Genomic DNA, 18,407 nt, shown 5'->3' on the forward strand with positions numbered 1-18,407 from the left:
ATGGCATTCGGTGAAAAATGCATGGGAACTTTAGATTTTGCTGTATGCATCTTTTGTTACTTATTTATAAAATGACATTGCAGAGTCTAAGCATAGTTTAATGCACAGATTGAAAAGAAAAAGCATGCATATTCTAGTAGTCTATTTTGGAGGTATTTATGCCATTATGTTTCTAGGCATTAAATTAGACATTTTTAATGAGTAATTAAGATTGAATCAGTCTTTTTTTTTCTCTGTTTGGCTTGATACATGAAAGACCTGAGATGAAAAGAAGGGTTCCTATCAGTCTAGGGGATTCTGTTTTTGTTATGGTGTTCATTGCATATGTAGAGTCAGCTGAGATAGCTGAGCTGCTGGCTTCTGGCACAAGTACTAATTCCTATGACTGATAAGACTGTCAGTGCAAGTACTCACTGAAATGAAATGTGAGTGTTTTATAAATCTAAAAATATGTCCGTTTCATTCTTATTGGTATTAGAACATATGAAGACTGAAACATGATGTCTTTGTAGAAGAGACTTCCTTTTATAAATAGTTCATTTTTCTTAGAGCATCAGCAAAATTTCCAATTCAAAATCGCTGAGCATCATTTCCAATAAAATGTAAATTGAAACAGTCCACTTGCTGGGTAATGGAAACTTGGTTTCAGGCCTCCAGTCTTTTTCCTGAGTTGCTTCCAATGCTGGTTGTAATTAAAGGGGCAGAACAGATATTTTGTGCTGCTGGTCAGTAACTCGTCCAGATGCCTGATTCTTCTGTGGGGATGGTGTTGGGGGTTTATGTGTTTGCATGCACGCTGGGATTTGAACTGCATAAAGTATTTCACTGAAAGCTTAACCAAACAGTGTATAGTGCTGATACAAACACAGCATTAGACATGTCTGTCTTTAATACAGCCATCTGTTGAGTGCTATAGCAGTTTTTCAAAAGCCTCCCTCAGCATAGACATCAAAGCTATTCATGCACCTGTGCCTCTGATCTTCTAATATTTTTCTTATTTAAAAATGGCAAAGGGAGAGAGGAGCAGTATTTGAAGATCAGCAGCTTTATTTAAAACAAAACACAAAAAGCCAAAATCCCCCAAAAAACTCCCCGACAAAACTCAATGCTGCCAATTCAGAAATTGTTAAAAATGTATTTTTTGAATATTCAACACTATTACTTGTAAAAAAACAGACAACCACACTTTCATTTTCCTCTCCCTTGAGTAACCCCTGGCCTTGCTAACACTGTTTCCTGCCTGGTCTATTTACAATACAGCTGCTGAGATAATTTTCTTGATCTGTTGGTCCGATGACATCAACTGGACCTGTGAGCTCCTCTCCCAGCCTTGTCTTGAAGGACAGAGAAGCATCTCTGTGAGGAGGTGGTCAGTGGGAGGAGGAGCTTGCATCATCCTGATGCATTCAGCAACCATGCCCCAAAAGATGAGAAAAAGCCTCTCCTGTAAAGTCCTCTCGGGTGATGAGAGAAACCTGGAGACAAAACAGGTGGCCCCATAGGGCTGCCCACTGAATGTAGGCCAGCAAAGCCTGGCGTAGCCCGGTGTTCTGGTGTCCCCTTCCTCATTTACTTGCTAATTTGTGAAGACCTACAGGTTGGTCTCTCAAGTTATTAGGGTGAATTGGTGATCTCCCAGTTCTCACCTCCTGCTGGCCTAGTGCTGTACCCTGATGTCCCTTGTGACAGGACGGGGTCAGCTCAGTGTTGTTTGCTGGCACAGGGGAGGCAAGGCCACCTTCCCCTGCTGTGGCAGAGCAGGAGGTGTGGAGGGAGAGGAGGCTGCGATGAGGAGGGAGGAGAGAGCGCCTGTTCCCAGCCACAACCTCTGTGACTGGTTGCCTCAGAGTACCAGAAGCATTGGGCAAGTTCTGGGGGTTTTGCTGTGAGAGAAGAGCACACATCCCTGCCTGGGTCCGGCCCTGGGCTGCCCCCATTCCCAGCGATGGGTCTGATGGACAGGCTGGGGCTGCCCTGGTGCTTCCTTGACCACCCAGTCCCATCTGGAGCAGTGGGACGCAGGACAGGTCCTGGCAGACAAGGGCCCTTGCAATTTTATCTGTGTGGTTTTCCTACTAAAATAGGTTGAAAATATGGTATTAATGAACACAATGTCACATCACTCAGTCTCTGAAATCATGTGACAACTGCTATGTCACAGTACAAGCTACTGATAACAAAATGTTTTAGTTACAGTTTAATTTTTGAGAGGTGTGTTGCAGCAAAAATAGTTTTTAATTTCTTGTGTCCCATTAAGATACTCAAAATCCAGCAATATTTAGATTTGCTGGTGAAACTTGTGATAAAATACAGGAAGACCTGTAATAAGCTCTTCATTGTGGTGCCTAAACTTACCAAAGCTTATTCCCATAGCCTGTGAAATCTTGGAAGTACAGCAGCTTGATACTGAGCACCTGTATTTCATGCTGAGTGAAAGTGATCTCCACATGGGCAAAGACTCCTTAAAATCTAGCAGAATGGTGCAGAAATAAACAAATTTTGTGTTTCAGAAAAGGAGGATAAAGCATGCATTTCTTTCTCCCAGTGGGGATACAAAAGGAGTATTATAAACACGTGTTAGCCGGCTGTATGAGCTGTGTGTGTTCATTTCCCCCATTCTGTGACCAGAGCTGATCTGTCTTGCTGTCACAGTGTTGTTTTCCACATTTGCATATCCGGGCTCAGTATACATTACAGTAAAAAAAGTTACTCAATTGTAGCAGCACTTTTTAACTTCCTTGAAAATAGTGGTGCTAACGTATGTCAGAACAGTACATTACATATTTGATATGTAAAATTCACTGAGCTCAAACTTTCCAAGCGTCCACACTTCTTTTTTATTCCAGTGAAGGTGCAGGGTCCTCAACATCTCTTTGCAAAAGGAGACTGTTGGTAGTGAATGTGTCCTGCCTACACCTTGGCTATGTGAAGTTTGGAAACTTCGTGTTTCCTGATGTGCAGTCACTTGCTTTGGGAGCCGTTCTAAGTTTGTTTTTTTCTTTTTTTCTTTTTCTCTTCTTGATTACAGATTGACTTGGAGCCAGAAGGGAGAGTGTATGTCATCATAGACCTTTCAGGATCATCAGGTGAAGGTAGGGACTTTAAATATTTTATCTTACTCTTCCATGAATGAAATTTCCAAGGGTCTCTGCAGTGAAAATAGTAGAAGAGGTGTGTGCTGATGTCCTCTTAAAAGCTCAAGTTAAAATGAACGCATTTTGATCTCTGCCTTTGAGTCAATAAGCAGTTGGACTTCATCTTACCCTGTTAATCACTAATGGTAACAATACCAGCTAAAAGGACAGTAATGGAATTACCATATTTTAGTAGTACTAATTCCAGAGGAAACTTCCAAGTTCTTTAATTTTTGAAAGAATGCTAACCATTATGTAGGTAGAAAGGATAAGGTGTCAAAGATGAGGGACAGGAGTTTATTTGCTTTTTAAATTATTCTAATAGTTGGTATTTTTCCACTAAATACTTTCTTTTTCAAGTAAAGTAATGACTGAAATGTTGTAATTACATGAGGTATTTTCATTTTTATGACACACCACTTACATGCTGGCAAAAGTGCCAAATATGGAAGAGAAGTATTTATTACATTCTTAAGAAAAATTCTAAAAATAATTTTCTGCTGCTTACTTTAAACAGTCAAGTGATATATGGTAGGAATAAGAGAATTTATGAAGAAGCAAATCTGTATGTCTTAGTCATGCACTTGGTGACAGCCTGATCTGCCGAAATGTCCTACGTGATTGATTACCTTAAATTATGTCCAGCAATCAGCTTTGATCAGCTTCCCCCAGAAGCTCATAGAGTTCAGTTAAATGAGGTTATCGTCAATTCACAGTACATAAAGAAGATTCACATGAACCCTGACAGGAGCTGAAACCAAAAATGCTATGAAATGAAATTATTTTGCCTGGCACAGTGGAGAAACAGCGGAAGAGCATGTTTATCTTTCTGTTCTTTGTAATGAATTGCTGCACTCTGACCAGCTACTAGCAGTAGCTTGCAAAAGCACATATTGTTATAAATCCTGAATTTTAAAAACAAAGGAAACTACTATTTAAACTTTATCTTATAGCCTCTTTTTTGTACCCACATAAGATATGCTTTACCTTTTTTCTTCCTGCATATTGAAGAAAATATCAATTAAATAGTAGTTTCCACATATCTTTCTGACTGGCATGACAGTGATCAACTGAAATATGGTTAAAGGCATTGGTGTGATTCTGTCACAGGGCAGGTAGATGTTCTTCCAGCCTTCCACTGATAGCTAATTGATACCCAGGTGAGCCTACTGTTACTATTTCATCCCAAGATCCATTCAGGTGTGTCAGACTGTCAAAGGGCAGGAAGAATGGTGTTATGTGGTTCTTCCAAAGTTGTTTAAAACTCTCTAACTTTTTCCAGAGGAGAGTAAAAAATGGCTATCCTAATGTGTCCTTTATTATGTGGTGCATTACCCAAATGGTGACACTCGAAAGGTGCTTGGAAAGAAATTTGTGTTGCTACAGGTAGCATTGGAGGGGAACTCAAATGGAAACAGGCCAGTGAGGGAAGACAGTTTATGAAATACTTATGGGAAGCCCTCAGGAAGACCAAGAGGGTTTACTTGAGGTGTATTTGGTAGAAATTTAGAGAGGTTGGTGCACTTACAAAATGCAATAGAACTTGTACATGTTTAGAGCTTTCCCATGCAATTAAATAACTGTGGGAAAGTGTTGTGTAGAAGTATTGCAAAATTCTCTAGGAGGGTTATGGTTTTACTCACAAAGGAAAGTGGACTAGGTTTGTAGAACTGTTTGTAAACCATTTTTATAGTGTTTTGTTAGCGGTACTATGAAATCCTATTATTGGACTGTTTTATTAGGGCTGTGGCCTAAATAATTTTGGATATTTAGCTATGTTACTGAAGCACCTAATTTAACTTAACAACTGTTTGCATCCTCATGTAGTGAACAGAAGCACCTAGACCACATGAGGAGTAGCTTATTCTATGTGTTTCAAAAATACCTCTTTCATTTTACGTATATATACATATATATGTATGTAAAGAGAATGTATCTGAGGGGTATTTTATGAATTTCAATGGGCCAGTTCTTTGTAGTAGATCTGTATTTCTTGAATATAAAAGGAACATAAAGTTATACTAAGTGCATCACTTTTGAGTGGCCAGGGTTGGTTGAATTGATTGCTAGTCTTGACCAAATTTCTGAGCCAGGAGCTTGTTTTTGCACTCCAGTCTTCACTGTGAATAGCAAGAGTACATGGTGCACAAATTGGTATCACTGTTTCACCTGGAATTTTGGAGGGGCAAAATTGGCAATTTATGAAAATAGAAATACTCATAGCAACAATTTTAACTGGAATTTTGGAGGGGCAAAATTGGCAATTTATGAAAATAGAAATACTCATAGCAACAATTTTAACTGGAGGAAGCAATCAAGTTGCATGTTTCTTGCAGGAATGTACTCTATGTGCACCAAGCACTCTTGTCTTGTAATGAAAATCTGGCTTGTTTCTCCTGTGTGATGCAAGCAGGTTTCTAGTTACCAGCAGTCAGTAATGTAGCTTCAGTTATTTGGCACTTCTAAAAGCTCTGTCAGACATACCCAAATTCTCTTTTGATATAATTGACTTAAGATTAGTTCAATCCATTAATATGGACAAAGAGCATTGTTCTCTACTGCACTGCCTCTAAAAGACAAAAGTCCTAATTTCCCAAGCGAGCCTTTATGTGATGACTAAATTGGTATATAAATTGAAAGTAAGCTTATGTTGTTACCATATCCCTCTTAAAATTCAATTGCTGCTTAGTCCCAGCTGCCAGATTGCTTATCCCTCTGCACTATTTGCATTTGTATGGCAAAACAATGAAAACAGTTCATTGTTATAAGCTGACTTCCTCAACAAAAGCACACAATTCCTGTTCCTCCTCCCCTCGTTGTGTAAACTGAATCATTCATGGACTTTAGTGGCTTAGGTGAGCAGAAGAACAGATGGAAATGTGGCAGATTACAAGGGCAGGTACTTTTGCCTCTCCCTAGGCAGAGACAGACTTGTTGAGAGCCACCCTAGCATATCAATATCAGCCTCTGGCCAATATTTTTACGTGGAATTATAGAAAGAATGGTAAAGTCGCTGGCTTTGCTACTTGCAGTTTCCAATGGATTGTTCAAATTTCAGGGACTTCTGATTTGTTCTGAAAAAATAATTTTCTAGAACTTGCTTCTGTTCAGTTCTAGTCTTTAAAGCAGAAAAAGATTGGAAAACATAAATGCTAAAGTCTGAGAAGTGGAAATCAAGCTACATAAAAAGCCTTTACAAGAACAACAACAAGCTCAAGAGGAGTGTTTTTATCATCATCTTTTTACACTAAGCCTGTTTTGGAGCCTGCTTATAGTTTCTGAATGTTTGTACTGCACTGATAGGGATGGTGAGTAACTATTTATTTTAGCAACCTTTTGTAAATTCTGTAGTAGGAACTGTCCATCCCACATACTGAAAAGAAAATGCTAAATAAACTGTTTGTCACACAGACGGTGATGTTCTCGAAAGTTAGGATTTAAATTTTTCTGCTAAAACATGAAGGTTTCCATATTGTGCTTCCAAATCTGTTCTGCAAAATACTTCACCATTTTGGTGATGTTGACATAGGAAGAGGGTGAGAAAACAGCTCTTAAAATAAGTTTTTTTAATTCTCCATTTGAAACTATGTAAGCAGTATTTCTCTAACACCTGTGAGTCACGTCTTTACACTTCCTTTGCCAAAAGTGATCTGCAGGGTTATTTACCCTCTGTAGATCTACTTTATTTAAAAGGAGTCTGTGCATTTAGAGTAAATCTATATGTGTTTTCTGTGAATGGAAGCAGCTGTATCAGTGGAAACTTCCCAAATGTAGATATGCACTAAGGTGTCTATTCACTGCCTAAAATAACTGCAACAGTTAATCATTAAAGTTCTATTTATAATTTCTTTTTAATAATTTTCATACTTTGGTTGGATTTCTTTAGGTGTTTTTAAGTAACTGCCCACTCAGAACTTTAAGGGGTATTTCAAAAACAAATCCCTTTGGTCAAACAGACAAATGCAGAATGTGGCTTCTCAGAACCTGACACAGCATCCAAATACTATGAGTTGGAATTTGTTACATAGATTTATTGGAATTTGGTACATAAATATGTACTATGCCATATGCAAGCACATAGCATCTTTAAGAGCAAGTATTTCCGATAGCTTGCTTTTGGGAGACCAAATCCAAGTGTGGGTGGCTGCTGTTGTTGTTATTCTACCGAAATAGTTTGTCATTCTTTCAAAGCATGTAATCAGTCAATTCTGCTATTAAGTAAACATTTGGTGACTCCCCTTTATGTATGCAGTTATAAGAAAAACAAAGTTTATAGTAGGCTGGTGTTTGTAGAAAGGAATTAGCTTGGAAAAGATCCATTGTATTTATTCTCTGTTATTTTGCAAACTGGATCTAATGGTCACACTGGGTTTTAGTCTTGTATCTTGAACTTCTGCCTGGGCTATGGAGAAAGGTGTGTCTGTGTATCAACCTGTCAGTGAACAGGAGAATCTGCAAGACTTGCTGTCTTACTCATTTGTTAGGGCTGCTTGTTGTGCAAGGTCATATTGATTTTCTCTATTAATGCAGTGTTGCTGTAGCGTATGCAGTATTTCTATGCTGAAGTGCACTCACTGACTGTTTTATTGGCATGCTTTGGCAATGTCTTTACATCTATTTTTTCATCTTTTTCTTTTAGTTCTTATAGCGTTTTGTAATTAAATTTTTTTGAATTATTTGATAAATACTTAAGAGCTCCAGTATATCTGATTAAGATCTAAATGCAGGCTGAAAGTTTAAAACTTAACTGATACGATGACACAATGATTTGATTTAAAAACTGGAGTAACAGATGGCCAGCAAGTGGGTAAGAAAGGTAAATTGCCTGAGGAATGATTAAAAACATTTTCAGCAAAGTCAGTTTTATATATACTGAAAGACAGGTGCTGCTATATTTAACAGCTTGTGACCTGCCTGGTGCATTTGTCATTGTACATTTCTTCTTTCTTTGGAGTTACTGGTTTATGTGGGACACAAACATATACAGTTACTTAGAGTAGCTTTCTGCCAACTTAGGAATTAAGTTACCATTTGAAATTTGTCAATACTAAATCAACTGTGGATGACTTCAGAATGGCCTTGACATGTTAGGTTTTTTTTCTTAGCTGCGTTTATTATAAGTAACATGTAATAAAAATTTAAGAACTATTCAAAACTCTATGTTTTATGTCTAATCAATTGTAGTGGTTATTTATCATTGTTAGATGTTATAATTTGCATTATGGAATTGTCTTTCTATACGATCACAAATTCCCCATTTTAGAGTGGGCAGTTGAATTGCAATAAAACACCACAGCTTCCAGTACATTCATCTTCAGATTCATCTGCTTGTAAGATACTAAAGTTTCACAAGATGAAGAACATAAGGTGACATTTTACAATAAGGCCTGCTAGCTGAAGTCGTGGTATTTTGTGAATGCAAAACATTTTGTTTAGGTTTATTATTTGTCCTTTTTGCATTGAAATAGCCAACAAAACAGTCCTTAGAATTCTGACTGCACCAGGTTATGTATTTAGCATGTAATTCAAAATACATGAGTTTGTAAGTGGTTTTCCCATTCTTCTTAGCTCATTTACTTCAAGGCTCTTAGGTTTGCAAATATGGTTATTGTTGATTGGCATGTCAGGACAGAAGGTCTGCATGAATAAAGTATCAGTCGAAGCAATGATTCATAATGCCATTTTTGTGTCCCATACTTGATAGATCTATAACATAGATACAGCTTGTTAATCAATATATCCAGAGGATTTGTTTCAGGCATTCAACTTTGGTAGAATTGATACAGCAAGAAAAATTGTATTTCTGTTCCATGTTGTAGCATCCTTTTGCAAAAATCTGTTCATAGAAAAGATCCCACAGGATAAAAACTTTCTCTACAATTCCTATTGTATCTCTTTGCCAGTGCTTTTCCTTGAAGTACTTGTAGTTGTCATTGTCATCATTAATTATGCTTCTTGTTCTGTAAGGGCTCAGTGAATGAAATCTGGTTGTGCCAGTTGCTGTCTGAACAGAGAATAGTGGAAGGTGCTTAATCAGAAATCTCAAAGTCTAAATCAGGGAGCATTTTTGCTTGGTTGTTTCAGGAATTTGTGTTACTGAAAAGTAGTGGTTTCTTTCACTAATATTTTTTATTACGAATACAACTTGGACAGGCTGTTTGTCAGTTCCTTGGAACCCTCAGCTGCTGATCCTAAGGTGCTGAATAGGCTGTGAAAGAATCCTCGGGTTTGTTCAGAATTTCTATTATTATGACTAGGTAGATAGACCTCAGACCTGAATATTCTTCTGGTAGGTGAAGAGCAGGTCACTTTTCTTTGTGGAAACATTTCTCAATTTCTCAGAAACCTTCTCAGAAGGTACACATTTTTCTTTATTTCCACTGATTGATCCCTTCATCAGGATGTATCTCTAGTCCACCTTTGCTATTCCTCCTGGCAGTGGCATCTCTCTCAAAAGGTTCAAGTTAATCACCAGCTTTTCACTGCAAGTAATTGCATTTTAAGATTTCAACAAAGGAGTCAACCTTCTTTATTGTAGTAGTTTTCTCTTTGCAGGTTTAACCACTTGTTTGTAAATGTTACATCTTTACTAGATTATTTTTGTTTGTTTGTTTTTAAATGAGACTGGATGGAGAACCTAGTTTTTAATAACCCATGCTCTTATAGTAAACACATGGAAAAAAAGAGTCACAGAGTCTTTTAATAGCTTCACTATTAAAAACCTTATCTCTTATTTTGCCACCCAAAATTGCTTGAACATTCAACTCACACATATTCTTACCTTTCTCTGTATGTTAATGTCTGAGAGGAAGCTGAGTGTTGGAAATGTCTTAGGCCCCTAGGGATTCTGAGGAGAGTCAGTAGTTTAGTCAGTGTGGATCTCTGAGGGGGACCCAAGTAGCCTCTGTAGCTTTTCCAGAGCTGTAGGTGGAGCAGAAAGGAACTTCACAAAAGGACCTGTTGTGGGGCAAGCAGTCTTCCAGTGGTAAAATGTAAAGTATCTGTGAAGTAAGGATGCTGTTTGACGTCTGGGAAACTATTTACTGAGACTCAGCAAGGCACTTGAACATTACATTTTTAGACTCAAGGCTGGGGCCTTTGCTGGAAGCTAAAATAATCTGAAACTACGTGAACAGGACAATGGTGAACCAGCAGTGCTAACTGGATGGTTTCTGTCTTCAGTCACTTGATTCATGTAGTTTTGCAATTTAGAGCTCTTCTACAAATGCAGCTTCCCTAGAAGTTCTTGAGAATATTGTGTGCTCAGGGAGATACAGGGTTTGAAGTGTCAATATTGTATAGCTTTTCTCTTCCTATGGTAAAGCAAAATACCCTGTCAGAGAAACCATGCACACATTGGTTGCTCTGCTCTGTTCAGTCTCAGTAAGGAGCACTCCAATCTAAAGGTCTAATTTCACATTTTTCTTCATAACTTGGATAAAGGTAGAGTCCTACACTGGCTCTTCGGCTTTCCCTCTGCTGGCTTCCCTGCTTTAACAGAAAAACAACTAACAAACTTAACAACAACAAACTTAACCACAATCTTCCTTTTCAAAACTCCTTTTGTAGTGTATCAACTGAGGACCTATTTCCTTTGAAGCTCTGGTTTTATGGAGGTAGGGTTTGGGGAATTACTTTTTTTCCCCATTCAGGTTTTCATTTCTTCAGTACCAGATCAGCACTTATTCAAACTACAAGTGAGGGAAAAGGGTAAAATCAAAGAAACAAAAGAAACAAACTGACTTGCAAAGTTTTCTCCTTCTGCTATGCCTTCATTTTCTTCTGAGGGATCATGCAAAGGTGCTACTAATATGCTTTTTCTCTTGAGTCTCATTTGGTTTAAACTTCAGATACCTCTGTGCTGAAGTGTGGATGCTTAGTGCAAAAATGGAATTTTTTTCCCTGGTTTCTTTCTCCTTTTGAAATTATTCATCTCTTTTATGACTGTGTTTACAATTGGAAGAAACCCTTAACCATCCAGAAAATTGAATTTCTAGTTTGTTTGGTTATTTTTCTTTTTAAGCCAATCACCCAACCAAGAAAACCCCACCAAGAAAACTCCCCAAGCACTGCATTTATACTAATACAGAAACATGTAGGTTACATTGCTCAGTCAGACAACTTTCTCATCTCAAATGAACAACTCTAAATAAATCTCTTATTCTCTCCAGTCTGTTAGAATACGTCAATGTCAGTAGATGACTGTAATACCTGACTCTGGTATGTATTTGCTTGTTAGTGCAGTAGGTGCTGTATTTCTTCTGAGACAAAATCTCACCCGTTGGTAGCATGGCATCTGAGAGTACATATTTTTATGTTGTTACCGAAGTGACAATGACTGGAAAGCCTGAGAAGAGGAGCTGTGAAATAATAGTCTGAGTCCACCTTAAGTTTTTGCCTCTTGCCAGTTGACACTGACTTGAGTAATGGCACAGGTATTTATTTGGGAAAATGAACCTTGCAGGCTAACAGTTGAACCCCAAATTTCGTTTTAAAGGTATCTGTGCACACGCAAATCAGCACTTGGTGACAGTTCAGTCTGTTGGTGCATGAGCCTTTTAAACTGCCCTGCTCAGGGTAGAGATTCTCCAAAGGGTGCTTATATGAATTTAACTTTGTGTGGCAAATGCCTTCATAAGGAACAACTCTCCATGGATTTATAGCCATCCCTTGGATTGCATCCAGTTAGCTGATTGAACATCTGGTAAGCATTGTGTGTTTGTACTAAGCCCTTACTGTATAAAGCTGGCTCAAGCTTTTCAGGCAAAGATCAGCAACCTTTCCTTGGCAAGCTTTTAGCCACTTGCCAAAATAAATGCTTTGCAGGGAGCAAGACACTTGAAAGATCTGGCTTAAAGGCACCTTTATATTGTACTGGAAGAGTTTGTACTTGCTTAAGGAGAACTGTGTTAGGCTGAAAAAGTATTGAAACTCATATCCATATCATGTTCCTAACTGCTGTCGCTCTCTTTTCCATTTATGAAGTAAAAGCTCTGATTTCCATATGTTGGGGTTTTTTTTTAACAAAATCGTGCAGGGCCACGAAAATAGGCATGTTTAATTTTATCACTGCCAATGCCTAGTGTGTTTTTTGAAGAAAATGAGAGAAATGTATCAAATGAAAAGCCATAGTGGCATTTTCATACATAAGTGAAACATGAACTAGTAGTAAGTTTTGAAATAGAAATATGTGTTTTCAAATCTGTGTATGGCTAGCTATTTCATAATAGAAGACATAACATAGGTGAAGCCAATGCTAATTGTATACCATGATGTGATGTGAAAAATGCATCTAATATTATAGTTTTGGGGTTTTTTTTGTTGTACTTCATAAAATACATAACCCATACACTTATGATTTGTTAGTGTGTTGCTCTACACTTCTGCTGGTGCAGTAATATGCTCTGAATAGATTTTTCCCTCTTTACCCTTACGTTTCCCAACAATAGTCAAACCTGTTTATTGTTAGGGTAATTGAGGCCTTGGTATAATCTGATTAAGCAATTAGGGGATGGGTAGATGAGGAAATACATACATTAAAGACAGATCTAGCCATGTTCCTGGCTATTCCATGCATCAGTTGGATTGTGAAAACTTACTTGTTCTGTGAATTATCAAGAACCAAATGTCTACTGCCTTCAACATAGCCTGAAAATGTACTACTGTTTTTAAAATAGGAGTTTTACAGTAGTATAAACAGCTGGAGTGTCAAAAAGATGTATTCTTTGGGTATAGTCTTGAAAGGTTAAACTATTTGAGCCTTTTCATGACTGTTCTGTACTTGTGGTGGGAAAAATTGTTTTGCCACTGTAAAAGGCAGTCTCTGAAATTAAAAATGACTGAGTAAAACTTGTATCACTTGCAAGTTAGAGTTTTTAAAATGAAGCTTCAAAGAGAGCAAGGTGCGAGTCCAAAAAGGAATATCGAGCCCTTTTGTTATTTCTCTGAATTTTCAGAAGGGCTTTACTAAGCTGGTATTGCAAGCTGAGACTCTAAGCCCTGTCTGCTACTTTGTCTTTTTTTTTCATTATATACTTCAGTTTGCTTTCATTATTTCTGCCATATGTCTTCCATGTATTTATCAAAAAAGTGGATTATATATGATAGGTATCAAGAATAATGTAAAATACAAATTTTAATGTGCACTAGCAGCTTCAGCAAACAAACTGCCTGATATTTAGACTTGCAGCTATTGCATGCTGGGTAGATCCCTGAATTCTTGTATAGGAAGGATGAGGTATATTTCTATATACTTCTGTAATGTCTACATACATGCCCACACGAAACTTAAGCATTGACAAATAGTCAAATTATATCAGCATCTAGGTCAAAATACTCAACCTGAATAAATCTGAGGAATTTTAATAACTCCAGTTTGCACCAGCAGGGCTCCTTCCTCCAAGACAGAACAGATAAAAACAAAAAAAAAGAAAATTTTGTTTATATTACAGTATTGTAAAGGAACACTGAGAAGTTCACCTTTTTTTACTTCTCTGTTACAATTCCCAGATCAGTACCTGGAAACTGGATCTTTCCAGTTAATTCTGGAGCATGTGCTTTTCTTCTTTATTAGACTTGGTGTTTTAAAAAAAATCTTCAATACATCATTTTCTAAATTCACCATGGAAGTCTGCTCTGCTGTCAATGCTGCTTTTTAAAGGAAACATCTTTCATTGCAATTCATGAACATTCTGTAGTAGATAAAAGTGACCTAGGGTATTTGTTCACCTCTGCCTAAAATACTGGAAGCAGCTGTACTTCTCCTTTTCAGAGCAATGTAATTGTTTACATTTGCACAGCAATATCATAAGGCAAGAAAGGAAGAAAGAACTTCTTTTCCCCTTTGGACTTCAGAAAAATGAAACTGTGTGAATGTATAATCACTTTCAGACTTTGGTCAGGGTTCTTCAAAACCTAGATATAATAACTGTAATAGGTGTAATATTTAACTGTGGTATGGCAAAGACCTGAAACCATCCCATGTGCTGTTTGAAAGAGTGCCCATCTCACAGTCCAGTTCTCCTGCTAATCCTTTGTGAGGACTTTATTTGGGACTTAGTAAAAATCAGATGTCTACTATGGGATTGTCTTCTCATCTGAAGAGAGCTCCACAGGCAGAGGTCAGAATATTAAGATCAGGTTTGATGCTTTGCCTCAGGGGATGAGTTCTTAGTTTTACAAAAACAGTCCTTTGCATTTCAGTTGAATAAGTAAACCACCAATGCACTGCCACATGTTCAATTAACATTATATTTAATATTATATTCAGAAGCAGAGTTCACAAATATTTCAGTGCTTTGTAAATGTCAGCATGAGAATCACACCTAATACCTGCTAAACAGAGGAAAAATAGGAAGAAAAAGGTCTCATTGGCTGCAAGCACAGAAAGGAAAATATAAATAGTGGGGAGTTATTTTTATTTTTATACTACAGCAACTTGAGTTTCAGTATCTGATTTACTTTGATTTTAGAACAGCTTGAGGACTAAACAAGTTTTTACTTACTTTTAAATGCTTTAAAGTGTTTTTGAAGAAAACTAGAGTTAATGTTTATAAAGAATTCGAAGAGGTTTTTTCTAAAATTAATTTGTATGCGCCCTATAGTTGTAGCAGATTTTGTGAATAACCACAATGGCAGATGTTTGTTTTAGAGCATGCAGTTTTTGTGTGCTCAGAGTTTCTGGAGTGAACAGAAATATTTAGTTATTATATTAAATACACTTTGAGACTTGTGCAAATCCAGTACTTCAGGCAAGATAATATTAATGTTAAATATTAATAAAAATGATGAACCCATTTCATAATAATGTTTTTGAGGCTGGGATTGTCTGGTTAAACCCCATAACTGCAGTGATTGGTACATCCGCCATCCTGACTTTGGGCAAGGTTCTTCAGTGCATCAGCAAACTTCTCTGGAAAACAGGAGTATATCTGTCTATTCTGCTGCAAGGCTAATATTAGTAAGTGGAAGCTTTCCTTAAAAGAAAGAGCTTTATAAAGACTGGAAAAGAATTTGAGATTTAGATTTATATCTCCCTTTGAGTTAACTGCACACTCTTCATTGAAGGACTAGAAAGCACACTTGGTGATGTAATGACCTTGATGTTAATAAAATGCATTTACCCCTATTTCAGAATAAAAAAAGAACTTTTCTTTTGCGGGAGGTATGTGTTTTAAGGATTCATTATTGTTAAAATCTTTTTGCTGGCTGTAGTTACTAAATTATAGTCGGGCCCTTTTTCAAAATCCTTTCTCAGAGCATTTTACTGAATATAATACTTTATGTACAAATGCAGGAGTTATTAGTCAGCAGTTAAACTTCTAAATTTGACAGTGGCAAATGACCATTAATCAAAAATAGTTTGGGGGGTTCTTTTCCCCAGAGTGTGGTGGTGTACTGGATTTCAAATTTGATTTTAAATTAACAAAACCAAAGCAAAACAGAACCTGACTCAAGTTGTGCCAGGCAAGATTTAGGTTGGATATCAGGAAAAATTTGTACATCAAAATGTGCAGCCCAGGGAAGTGGTTGAGTCACCACCCCTGGAGGTATTTAAAAGAGCTGTACATGTGGCACTTAGGGACATGGTTTAGTGGTGGAGTTGGCAATGCTGGATTAGTGATTGGACTCAACATCTTAAAGATCTTTTCCAATCTAAATGATTCCATGATTTTATGAAGGCTTTGCAATGATTTCAGGATTTGTAGGTTTAAATTCTTTAATTGTTGCTTGTTTGGGTTTTGTTGTTTTAATTACTGGTTTTTGTTTTAAATAATGGCTTTCATCCCAGGTCTTTATTATTAGAGAGCATAAATTCTGCATACTTAGGGAAAGTCAGACATCTGACTTATGGAAGAAATATTTGACTTACTCATGTAGTCTTTGTTGGATACCATCAGTACCAGAAATTACACCTCTTGTTTTGTTAAGATACTGCTTTGGAGGGTTTGATAGTGTCGTTGCAGAAGAATGTATACCTCACTAAAAGTTATTTAGCTTCCCTTAGGCAGATTAAGCATTTCCCTTATCTGTGCTTCAGTGTTTGACTAAGTTATGTAAGAAAATCCTGTGTTGTTCAAGCACTTTTCCTAATTTTTTGACTGGGAAAAGGGGAGGAAGACTTCACACATTCAGTAGTATCTTGTTTGAGCTCTTCTCTGAAGGAACTCATGGTTTCCACCAGGATAGCCAAGCCAATTGCCACATTAGGATGTGATCCAGCTTTTCATGTTTCTGTTTCTTTCCACCACTACAGTCCTCATTATTTACAGCTATGTAATTCTGTATTACAGAAAGGCTGACTTGGGCTATGAGCTATGAAATTGCATGAACCCGTGTTTCTGCATTCTTTCCCGGGTCTCAGCAGGCATCACTGGAACTCTTGCCAATGACTGGACAGATCACATGAGTTGTCAGGCACATTTTCTGACAAACTGAGAATGGCAACTTGGTGAAATATTTGGAGTAGGGAATACAAACATCTTTCTTCTATGCCAGTTCAGCTACACATAAAGAACTATGGAAAGCATTGGAGAGTATTTAATTTCATTGCTCTTGCCTTTGGAAAAAGGTAATTTACAAATAACCTTGTGAAAAGTTGGTGCAATGAGTACTGTCAAGTACATTCTACACAGTTTCTCTGCAGTGTTCATATTTTTTTTCCTAGGCAACAAGACTCCTGATTCCTTTCAGTATATGGTAAGAGTAGTCAAAGCAGTTTTCCTTTGCCAGTTATATGGCAAATGCACAGGCTATAAAAGTTGTATCTGAGAGCTTGCATCTTCTTAATTTCTTTGCCCAGACTCTTTTAACCATATAAAGTATTAAAATGGAACTATCATGTTACCAAATTCTTTTTCTGAGTCAAGAATACCACATGCTGTTGAAGTCACAGCTACCATCTCTCAGGGTTGTATTTACCTGATAGTTTCATACATGTTAGATTGCTTCTAACAATACTGCTACTACTAACATTACTGGTATTGAAGGACTGCATGAAAGACTAAAAGATGATTGGATTTGCTACAACACAGTTGAGACTGAGATTGTTGTAGCATTTCCAGTCTGAGAAAGTTTGGGTAGCATGAGGCCCACAGTATTTCTTCTGTGATTGTAATGAAGGCAGCTCAGTTCCACTGAAACAATTTTACATCAATAAGATAGTTGGAAGACAACATGGAAAGAATCCAACCTTCCAATTTCATACCTACTTTAGAGAGGCTAAGAAAAGAATCTGCCTTTTAAACATCTGGAATCTATTTCTTCAGTTTTATGGTATTGATGTTGGGTTTTCTTTTATTCATTCTTCTCTGTTTCTGGGAGACATATGGTTGGGGTTTTTAATTAGTTAGAAAATGGAAATTTCTGTTAAGGATTATTCAGAATAAAGTTAAATAATGGCATTGTTAAATTCAGTAGGATCTAAATTTTATTGCTAGTTTCCTATTTTTATGGCACACAACTAAATATTTTCCTTCTTTTCCCATGTAGTCCTTCTTCCTCAAATAACAGCTGAGGATGGACTTCAGTTGGTATACATTAATCACAGACGAGCTGAACATGAAGTGTGCTGTTAAAGATTATGTAGTTCCAGTTTAAAAGGATCTTTTTAGTGTTCTCAATGTGATGGCCTTTTTGGAAATTTGCTGCTACTTTTGCATAGCTGTGCAAGCAGTAGCATTTCAGAAGGTCGTTTTCTAAGAAACAGGCACAAAACCTCAGTGGTTGTGAAGAAAGATTTTTTTTTCAATTATTATTTTTTAAAGACGTCTTTCTTTCTTTTTTCACTTGGTTACTATTGTTGGTAGCTCCTTCCAGTGAAGCCAATGAAAAAGTTGGGGCAGTTAGGCAAATGGTCTCTTGAAGCAAATACCTAGCCACAGAAATCAGTGTCAAACCAAAGCTTTTTCTCCTTATGTTCCTTAATTTCCCTGAGATGTAGCCACGTACCTCATTTAGGTTCTTGTGGGAATCCCACCTGTTGTCTGTCCCTGCAGGCACTAAAGCCTTAATCTGTCCTGTACATCTTTGTGTGGGGTTTGATTATGCACAGCTCTGGGTACCAGTGCATACAAGTAGTGTCTTCTCTTGCTAAACCAAACAAAGCTTGTTTTATGCCTTGTTACAATGGGAGGAAAACAGCAGACTACCATTAATTGCACTGTTTGAATTTGTAGCTAAAAATCAAAGTCAAGCTTCTTTTTCTCCTTGCTACTGTGAGGTTGGATTGTATTCATTATCTTGCTGACTGGCCTGTGACTGTCTTCCCTGACT

General features: G+C 37.3%; 1 protein-coding gene across 2 annotated transcripts in view; it reads left to right on the forward strand.

The window, feature by feature from the left end:
- Positions 1 to 18,407, forward strand: part of PRKCE (protein kinase C epsilon) — a 283,601-nt gene that overhangs the window by 96,036 nt on the left and 169,158 nt on the right. For both annotated transcript variants that reach the window (XM_008641713.2, XM_017744864.1), the window contains exon 2: positions 3,029 to 3,092. In XM_008641713.2, the coding sequence (XP_008639935.1) occupies positions 3,029 to 3,092 (64 nt within the window). The remainder of the gene's footprint in view (positions 1 to 3,028; positions 3,093 to 18,407) is intronic.

Source organism: Corvus brachyrhynchos, unplaced genomic scaffold (genome assembly GCF_000691975.1).
Source record: "Corvus brachyrhynchos isolate BGI_N302 unplaced genomic scaffold, ASM69197v1 scaffold258, whole genome shotgun sequence".
NCBI lineage: Eukaryota > Metazoa > Chordata > Aves > Passeriformes > Corvidae > Corvus > Corvus brachyrhynchos.